Source organism: Muscardinus avellanarius (assembly GCF_963383645.1).
Source record: "Muscardinus avellanarius genome assembly, chromosome: 11".
Taxonomy (NCBI): domain Eukaryota; kingdom Metazoa; phylum Chordata; class Mammalia; order Rodentia; family Gliridae; genus Muscardinus; species Muscardinus avellanarius.
In genome coordinates this window covers 17130488-17140818 of record NC_137797.1, presented here as the reverse complement: position 1 = coordinate 17140818, position 10331 = coordinate 17130488, and the positions used below count along the sequence as shown (strand labels likewise).

Sequence of the window (10331 nt, the reverse complement as noted above, 5' to 3'; positions counted from 1 at the left end):
CTCCCCGCACCCACCCGACCCCACCCCCAGGGCCGAAGCAGCAGTGCCAGCCTCCCCGCACCCACCCGACCCCAACCCCAGGGCCGAAGCAGCAGTGCCAGCCTCCCCGCACCCACCCGACCCCACCCCCAGGGCCGAAGCAGCAGTGCCAGCCTCCCCGCACCCACCCGACCCCACCCCCAGGGCCGAAGCAGCAGTGCCAGCCTCCCCGCACCCACCTGACCCCATCCCCAGGGCCGAAGCAGCAGTGCCAGCCTCCCCGCACCCACCCGACCCCACCCCCAGGAGCCCGGGCAGTTCCTTCCCACGCCCCAGGAGATTCTAAGAGGGAGTCATGTTGTGATCCTCTGCCGAAGCTAACAGGTGGAGACGGGCAATAACCTATAAACAGACCTCCAAATAGTCCTACAAAAGTATGTCCCCCGGCTCAAGAGGAAGGCCGCCTTGGTCTTAGAACTGAACGTTAAGACAGTCTCCCAACTGAAAACATGCCTATTTTCTAATCCTGAATATTGCAGGCTGATGAGGTATGTCATAATTACTAAACTGTCAGAAAGCAGCCACTCTGGAAAAGTCATAACAAAGCTCAAGTGTTTATTAAGAATTAAAAATACTGTAAATAAGCCATACAGTTCATTTCACAGTAAACTAAACAAACCCTTTTTTTTTTTATTCTTTTACTTTTCGACTTTTTTTTTACTTTTTTTTTTTTGGAAGGGCAAGACAGCCATTTAAGAACAATACAGCTCAAAGGGAAAGGGATACAACACAGAGTTACAGAAACGCAGTGCATGTGTTCCTCACTGACAGCTGGGGCCGGCTCTGACAGCAGACCTCCCCATGGACGTGGGGTTCAAATTAAATGACTTGGCCTGCATTCCCCCAGGGAGACACCTCATCTCTGTGGACAGCTCTCACACACAGTTCTTGAAAGAACCCAAACACTCTCCCTTCTGGGGTTCTGAACATATGCATTATCTGGTGACCTTCCCAACAGGTGGCCCAGGTGGGCCCAGGTCCAAGGGCACCTGGGACTCTGGGTGCTGCGCTTGCTTTGACATTCAGAACTGTCTGGACTCTTTGCATAGTTACCTTTGATATTACTAGAGGATTCAGGAATGGAAAAGACACTCTCGCCCTGGGGGCAGGAGGCCACCCTCAAGTAACAAGAGTCTTTTAAAATGACGAGGAGGGCTTTTCCCCCTCCTGACTCAGAGCTGACATCTATGAATTTTAACCAGTTTTAAGTGGAAGACAAGTGAGAGATATCTTATGAAAACTTCGGCCAGAAGTATAAAAAGTAAAATTAATTTTCCTTAAAGACAATTAGAAAGAAAAGTGCCCCCCACACACACACACACACTTTTTTTTTTTTCTTTTTCTATTTGAAATCTGCCAGCCAGACAGGGTTTTTTGAGGCTAGAGTTAATCTGCTTCTGTTAATCCTCAGTTGAAGCCACCGTCATTTTCCTGACACTGGACACATCCCTTCTAAAAGCCGCCTCTTATGCACAGGGGCTGGGCCTTCTGGAAACCAAGCAAAAAGCAGAAGTAGCAAATTTGAGAAACCAATAGTGTGGTAATGGTTGCAAATAAGTTAAATGGGCACAGAAAGACGATGCCGTGGTGTGCAGGTGGTGTGTACAGAATTCTCTCCATGGGGAGGGGGGGACAAGAAATTGGAGGAAGGGCTCATGGAAGGAAACAACACATTTTTTTTTTGGTCATGAGAATATGAACTAGAAACCCGCGCCCCGCATCCACAGTTCACTCAGATTTTCTCGTGAATCTTTTCGACTTTCACAAACAATCTATCCAGGTCGTTTCTCAGGTCATCTAGTAAACCCTTGGCCGATTCCAGGTTGTTCTCATTGGTTTCGATTTTGACCGAGTATGCGACCAAACTGTCCACGGCAGTCCTGAGCATTCTCAAGTCCGACTCCACCTGGCTCACTGAGGATTTCAGGTTGTCTAGAGAAGAAAGTCTGTCCAGGAAGTCCTGAGGAGGCAGGCGCGCGGCCTGGGCTTGGTCCTGGCCGAGCAGCGTGTGCACCTGCTCCTGCACCTTCTGCAGCGATTCGACGGTGCTGGGGAGCTCACCCACACTCTGCTTCAGCTCCTCCACGTCACTGTAGAGTGCCAGCTGGGCCTCGCCCAGGCTCCTCACAGTGCCCGCCAAGCCGGCTGCCTCGGACGCAGACCCCAGGCCTTCCAGGCGGCCCTGCAGCGCGGCCAGGTGCTGCTCGAGCTCCCGGCTCTTGGTCAGGAGCGACTCCAGGCTCTCAGTCTGGCGCGCAGAAGCCACCTGCACCGAATGGATTCCGTCCTCCACGCTCTGGAGCCGGGAGTCCAGCTCCTGACTCCTCTTCTGCAGCGCGTCTAACGCGTCGGAGTCTGTGAAGACTCCATCTTCCTCGGGCCTGCGGGCCTCGGCCTTCAGCTGGCGGAGCTCTTCCTCTAGTCTCCGGATCTCCTGGGGCAGGCGGGAGGTGGACTCCTCGGACTGCAGCAGCTTCTCAGTGAGGGCCTGCAGGGCCAGGCGCTCCGTGTCGGCCGCCTCCTTGAAGGCCCGCTGCTCCTGCTTGAGGCTCACCAGCTCCCGGACCTCGGTGTAGACGTCGGACTCCATGGTCCGGAGCGAGCCGCTCAGCGCCTCGATGTCCCTCTCCCTGGCCTTGGCCGCGGCCTGGATCTCCTTCACGGCTTCCTTCAGGGCTCGGAGGTCCTGCTTGGACCCCTCGGATTCTTCCAGAGAGGAGACCTTCGCCTTCACGTCGTTTATTTCCTTCTGACTCCTCTTCTGGACTTCGGTGAAGATGGCGATGTTGTCGTTGATGGACTTGGTGAGCTCCGTCAGCCGCTCCTCCACCGTGTTCTCCAGGGACGAGAAGTCCCGCTCCCGGGCATCCTTCACCACGTGGATCCCATCCGAGAGGTCTTTGAGGATCTCGTTCTGTAGTTTCTGCAGCACTTCGCCAATCCGGGTGATCTCGCTCTCCCCTCGCTTCACGGCTTTCTCCGTGAGGTCCTGCTTATGCTGGGAGCTCCTCAAGATGGACTCGAAAGCCCCAAATGTGGCTTGCAGAGACTGCACCTGCAACCAACACTCAGACGTTAGCTGCAGAGAAGAGCTGGTATAACTCTATGAGTATAACTCTATACGAGTTACTTGCTGTTTGCCCACCTCCGGGTTCTTCCTTTTCCGGAATGGCACTATAATTTTCCCTCCACATGTAGACCAGGAGATTGTGGGACTAAACCCGGGACCCCTTTCAAGTGCTCCAGGGACAGCTTATTACCCAGCTTATTACCAAGTAGAGCTTTCCACCACAGCCCCAGCCACACTGGGCACAGGTCCTAAGGTAGGCCAGCAAGACAATTCCAGGACTTCTGTTAAATGTTTTACACTGGGATTGCTAGCTCTAAGATGCAGTAAGCCTGGAGCCGCTCAGGACCACCCTGACCTAGAAAGCACCACCCATTCACATGAGGAGTGCTGTCTAGGAATCAAGACAGCTCAGCAAGGGAGCACAGCTGAGCAGTGGCAAGACCAGCTTCTGCAAACACGATCCGAATCCTGGGCACAGCTTTACCTGAAGGGATCTACTCTTGAACGCGCTCGCACACGTGTGTGTGTGGCTGGGGATCAAACCTGGGGCCCTGCGCATGCTAGACAAGCACTCTACCACTGAGCTACCCCCTTGAACTTCTTAGTCTGAGTCAATCAGTGCTCACTTTTTAAGCCAGTTTGGACTGGAATTCCAGGTCTTGCCACTGTGAGAGCATCACAAACTTTCACAGGAAAGAGGCGGAGACACAGGAAGCCAAGACAAGGACCAGGTCTCTGCTCGCCACTCGCAGCTGTGCGGCCCTCAATGAGTCACTGCCTTCCCCAGCCCTCATTTACCCTTCATTCTGATGTATCATCTTCAGCCAAATGCCAACAGGCAGGAAGATAAACTGAAACTCGCCTGCAACATGTGATGAGGGCCAGTTCTCCCGTAGCATGTTCTGGCTTGAGGAACACAGTGGGGCTTTGTCTACAAACACACAGGAGCTGCTACAAATTCATTCTAAATAAAGGTCTGGCCTGGGAACTACCCAGGGGAGCTGGGTGAACCTAGGCCTCTTCCTGACCTGGCACACGGTGCAGCCTATCATGCCTGGTTGCCAATAGCAGGGAGGGGCAGACCTGATCCCGTCAAGTCCGTGAGTCTAACCACCCATTCATGGAACACACAAGAGACAGATGTGCCGTGATACCGCGAGGATGTGACCAGCCAAATCCACGATGTGGGAGTCTACGGGATAAATGACCTGGTTAGTGGTCCATAGATGAATGGCACTTTAAGAAGCGAACTGCTATAGGTTACGAGACAAACCAACTGGAAAAAGATAAGTTTACGGGGAGAATCAGGGAAATCTGACTATTGTTTGGGTATACGTGATATTCAGGACTCACTAGGGCTTGGGGTCTATAGTGGTCCAGTACTTGTGTAGCATGTGCAAGGCTCTGCGTTCCATCCCAGCATGGCAAAGAAAAAGAAAAATCCCTGTTAACTTTATTTATTTACTGTAGTACTGGGGGTTGAACCCAGGGACATTCTACCTCTGAGCTACACCCCAGCCCCGCCCCCTTTTTAAAATTTTTTATGGGTGCATTGGAGTCATACATCTTAATGGTGTGCAAGATACTATGGAAGCAGCCAAGATGTCCATCAACAGATGAATGGATTACAAAACTATGGGATGTGTACACAATGGGATTTTACTCAGCCAGAAAGGAAAACACAATTACATCATTTACAGGGAAATGGATGGAACTGGAGAACACGATGCTAAGTGAGATTAGTCACAAAAAGTAAGAAATTGGATGTTCTCCCTAATATGCCGCCTCTTCTTTTTTTTTTTTTTGAAACAGGGTCTTGCTAGGTTGCTGAGTCTCCCTTTTGCTAAGGCTGGCCTCAAACCTGCAATCTTCCTGTGTCAGCCTCCCAAGTCCTGGGATTACAGGCAGGCACCACCATGCCTGGCCTGTTAACTTTATTAGGTGCCAGATGCTGCGTTTTGTTAAAATAAACGAGAAAAAGCAGAAGTAAGGGAGTGAAAGGAAAGGCGTTCTTACTGGTTAGAAATAAACCTTGAGATACCTGGGGTGAACTAAGATGTTAGTCAAGGACTCATTTTAAAATCAGTTCCTGTCCCCTATCCCCTGGGTCAGCCAGGGCAATATAGGCTCTTCTGAGAGCCCACAGCTGAAATGCCAACAGCAGCCACTTGTGTCAGATGACTCCTCTCCTCTCCTAAGGCCCGGCCACCTCTCAACCTGGCCACGCCCCAATACTAAAGACTCTGGAGGAGGACCAGAGGCCAGAGGGGCCCCAACAGCTCTCAGCAGGCTCAGAGTCAGGCTGCCCTGACCCAGCCAGAGAAACAGAAGGAATGAAAAAGAATGGCAAAGCACTGGTAATTACTGCAACTGGGGTTCATAATGTCGCCCTCTCTTTTGTGTGTGCTTGGACATTGCCACGATGATAATTGAAAAATAAAATAGAAGGGGCGATGCGACCAGACTGCCTAGGCTCAAATCCCAGCCTTGGCCCTCCCCGGCGACGTGACCATGGGCACACTGTGTAGACGCTCTGTGTCTTCACTTCCTCAGCTGCACGGGGTGGGGACGACACAAAAATAGTTCCTGACTCACAGGACTGTCACTGTGCGGATTCAATGAATTCATATATGTAAAGTGCTTAGCACTTTACATCTGTGAATGCTCAACAAACGGTAGCTGCTGTCTTCATGACTGTTTGATCTGTATTCAGAAGTGCCTCGGAAGCCGGAGGAGTCCGAGCACCACCGGTCTGGGCGGATACACCGAGAATGCCAACAGGGCGCCCGGGCTCCAGTTCCAGCCACGCCAATAACTGCTCTGGAAGTCAAAGAGGTCACCTTCGCCTGCCAAGTCCCAGGTTCCTCATCTGTTAGGAAACAGGTCCCTCAAGCCCCTCCTAGCTCCATCACTCTGATTTTAAGATGGAGTAGAATAGTGTTTTCAGGAACTCCAGATTACCAGGCCATTCCCCTGTCCAACCAAATACAACCCTGGCCAAGAGGACACTTAGAGACAGTCCTGGAGAGTGCTTATCTCTGCAACTAGGTTATTAAATCCCAATACCTGCCAGTACTAAGCATAGCACTCAAACTAGATTGTGAGCGACTGAGCACAGTACCTGCAACACAGCAGGCAGACATTCAGTGTTTTCAGAATGAACCAAAGAATGAATTCAGAATTCAGAAAAAAGGCCGGGCGTGGTGGCACACGCTTGTAATCCCCGCGTTTGGGAGGTGGAGACAGGAGGATCGCGCAGGTTCGAAGCCAGCCGTGCTGGTGTAAGAGACCCTGTTTCAAAAATATAAAATAGGTCTGGGAGTGTAGCCCGGAGGTAGAAGGGCTTCCAGGAACCCCAGTACCACCAAAAAAAAAAAAAAAAAAGAATTCAGAACAAAGCCTGAAGACAAGCCAGTCCATTCCCCTCCCGCAGACCCTGACTGTTAGCCCCTCACCCGGGCCAGCTCTTCACATACGGTGAGGAAGGGGATTAGACCAGAAATTACAGACAAAACCCCACTAACTGGCCCTAATACCATAAAAAGCACAGTTACCCCACCAGGCATATTGTGAGTTGTTCATCTTTAGATGCAAGTTAATCAACATATATTGGATGTCCCTGTTCTCCCAACATATGTGGGATGCCCACTAAGTTGGAGGTATAGGGAAGGTGCCAGAGATAAAATAAAGGCTAGGACAGGATCCCAGCCTCGTCAGGTTGGGGGTGGGAGTGTCCGTGATGGCTAGCATTCAACGGGGCACGAACTGTGCACAGTAACTATCAGAGTGTAAGTGGGGGAGCCGAGCATCTAGCTCCCAGAACGTGTGATTTCAGAACCTGAGCTCTTAACCACTCTGTGGCATGCTCAGGCATAAATGTGTTCAAAGCATACCTTGTGCCTGGAAGAGACTGTCAACACCTACATCCCTGACTCCTCATACAAAGAATCAAGCCCAGAAGACAAACATGACCAGAGAATCGATTCTTCCACAAACAGCCTTTCCTCTCTTAAACAGTCCCACCAGCCTAAGCTATTCCTGCAGTCACCGTTTGCCACCTGGGTCTGTGAGGGCCTGGAGCTGAACTGCCAACGTTTCCTGAAGCCCTGGGCTCAATTGTGCCTCAATCCTTAGTCTAAGGACAGGTCAGATGCTCTGACCGCTATGGCCATCCAGACAACCTGGGCCATTTTCCCGTAATGAAAAGCACCTGGAAGAGACCAGGTGGGCACCCAACTCCAGACCCAGTTCTACCACTTCTTGAACAAGCTACAGAACCAGTCCTGGCCCGGCCACTCTACCTGTAAAATGGTAGTAACAAGTGGTGCCTGCCTCAGAGGGTGACTGAGAGATCTAAAATTGCGGCCGTATAGCTCTAGGTAGAATGTCTGGCCCATAGTGGCTACTAATTATGTATAATGATACTCTTAAATGTATTTCCCAATTAAGAATGGAATCTCACTACGCCACCAAGTCTCAGAGAGCTCTACCACTTAGGAAGTCAGAGAGCCAGTCAAGTCTGGCTCCTCCTGTCTCGGCCTCCCAAGCACTGGGATTACAAGTGTGCACCACCATGCCGGGCCTTTCCACAGCTTTAGAAAGATGACAATTCTTAAAAATCCAGAGGAGCCTGGCGTGGTAGCACACGCTGGTAATCTCCGCATCTGGGAGGCTGAGACAGGAGGATCGCAGTTACTGGCCAGCCTCAGCTACTTAGTGAGCCCTTTGCAACTCAGTGAGACCCTGTTTCAAAATAAAGAATAAAATAATAGGGCTGGGGGTATAACTCAGAAGTAGAATGCCCCTGGGTTCAATCCCTAGTACCATACACACACACCAAAAAAATCTGGATAGAATCTTCCTCTCATAGCTGGGAGTCCCAAAGAGGAAAATGTTGTCCACGGAGCTGTGATAGAGAAATGGCAAGAATCAGAAAGGAAAGAGTAAGAGAGAGGAGGGGAGGAGGTACAGAGAATAATTCCCAGTTCCTTCAACCTGGAATCAGGATCACCTCCATCTGGGCCTCAGCTTCCAACTTTCCCTCGCAATTTCCATAAACAGGGTCACCACCTCCTGTCCCTCAAATATGTTCTAGGCTATTCCCCTGCCTCCAGGACCTTCACATTCCTTCTCTCTTCACATTTACCAATCACCAGCTAGATGGCTGGCACTACCCCAGACATGGGCCAAGGAAATTCCACACCACACCACACCACCCTCTTCCCAGCCTGCACAGAAGGGACCCTCAACGCCACTTGCTAACACGCCGCTTCACAAATATGGTTTGTGTGTCTTTCCCTCCTCCACAGGGCCTACGCAGAGCTATATGACTATGAGACTTCAATAAATATTATGATTGATTAGCAAGTGGGCAGATGAAAGAGAGGAACCGGGCTAGCGATCAGGCCCCAGCAGGATGTGGCTTTATTTTTAAGGATGATCTGATGTTCCAGATAGGCAAAGCAACACTGCCTACTTAATTCCCAGAGAAAAGTCACCTCCCTTGGCCTGCAGCATTTAGCAGGCTGACTCACCCCAGTTGCTGCTAGTCGCAAGAGGAAATTCCTAGTCCTGCACTCTCAACAAAAGTAGAGAGTGACTTGGCAGGGCAGGCAGCATGCTGGGAAGAGGAGGCTGCAGTTCCTGGCTTGGAAGTGGCGGGATTTTTTGTTTCCGTCCAGCAACCAACTTTTCATTGAGCATTGGCATGAGCGGAGGGTGGAGTGGGGGGATGTGATGGACGGGACTGCACCTGGTCTGGAAAAGCCCCAGGAGGGTGGACAGCTGAGCAGCCCTGACCCTGGGAAGCTGGGGAGTCGTCCACAGCTGAAACAGGCCCCTGGGAACCCACCGCTGGGCACTGGCCCGCATTCCTGTGTAATCTACAACTCACCAGCTGGGGGACTTTGTCAGGTCTCTTAATCTCTTCAAACATCAATTTTCTGGTCTGGAAAATGGAGTCAAGACCAACAGACCTCACCCCCTATCAACAGACCTGCCTCCCAGGGTTGCTGGAAGGATGAGCTAATCCGTGAGTGAGCCCTCTGAACACCACACGCGAGCATCTGGAAGCGCTGCTCTCCGGTACGACCCCAAATCCTGGGCCTTCCCTCTCCTTTAAGGCTGAAGCTGGCTACTCCAAAGGCGCGCATGGACACGCTGGCACCATGCAAGCCGAGGGCCTAAGGGCGGAGACTATTTCATCTGAACTTCGAAAATGATCAAGAATGCTAGTTTTTCCTTCCCGGAGCTCCGGGTCTAATAAAAGCCCACTCTGCCGGCTCCTCCCGGCCGAGGCCTTGCGGGGGGCGGGGGGCTTCCAGGGATGCCCGGCTTCCCTTCCAACCTCCTTTTCTGACAACTCTGCCCACTCAGCGGTTCCTAATCCAAAGGGAACGGGCCCCCGAGAGCCCGCCGGCCTCCTTCCAGGTCCCGGCTGCTGTCCCGCGGCAGGGCCTGGCCCCCTCCCCGGCCATCCTCGCCGCGGGGCCATCCCCCCCCCCCGGCGGCCATGAACAAAGGGGGCCCGGCCCGGGGTACCCACCTTCTGCTCCACGCTCTGCAAGCCCTGGCCCAGCTCCTCCCTCTGCCGGGAGAAGTCCTGGTGGCCGCGCCGGACCTGCTGGACCTCCTCCAGGACCTGGTGCACGCACCAGCCCGAGAAGGCGGCGGCCGCCACCAGGGCGAGGTAGAAGAGCAGGCTGAGCGCGCGGGCCAGCCTGCGCGGGCCGGCGGCGGCCGGGGCGGCCCTGGCGGCGCGGGCTCCGGCCCTGGCGTGCGCGGGCGGCGGCGGCGGCTGCGGCGCGGGGGGCTGCGGCGGCGCGGGCGGGGGCTTCTTGGCCGCGTCGTCCGCGCCGCCCGGCGGGTGGGCGCCCTTGTCGGCGGGGCCCGCGGCGCCGTGGCCGCCCTTGGGGCCCCTTTGTTTGGCCGAGGGCATGGCGGCGGGCTGGGGGCGCGGGCCGGCGGCGGCTGCGCGAGGCGGGCGGCGGAGCGGCGAGCCCGAGCGGCGGCCGGCGGGCGGGAGGCGGCCCTGGAGGAGGAGGAGGAGGGGGCCGCCGCCGCCGCGCCGCCGACCCCGCCTCCCGGGAAGGGCGGCCGAGCCCCGCGCCGCCCCCTCCGCCCGCGCCCCCAGCCCGGCCTGAGGGGACCCTGCCCCCACCCGGGGACGGACCCCTGCCCCCACCCCGGGGACGGACCCCCGCCTCCACCCCGGGGACGGACC

At 54.1% G+C, this 10331-nt stretch overlaps 1 protein-coding gene across 1 annotated transcript; it reads right to left on the bottom strand.

The window, feature by feature from the left end:
- Positions 1 to 1671: 1671 nt before the first annotated feature.
- Positions 1672 to 10046, bottom strand: CKAP4 (cytoskeleton associated protein 4; the record flags this gene model as incomplete). Its single annotated transcript, XM_080706413.1, has 2 exons — positions 1672 to 3094; positions 9654 to 10046. 2 exons carry the CDS (start codon positions 10044 to 10046, stop codon positions 1772 to 1774), a joined length of 1716 nt encoding a protein of 571 aa, XP_080562539.1. The 3' UTR covers positions 1672 to 1771.
- Between the last annotated feature and the right edge of the window lie 285 nt (positions 10047 to 10331).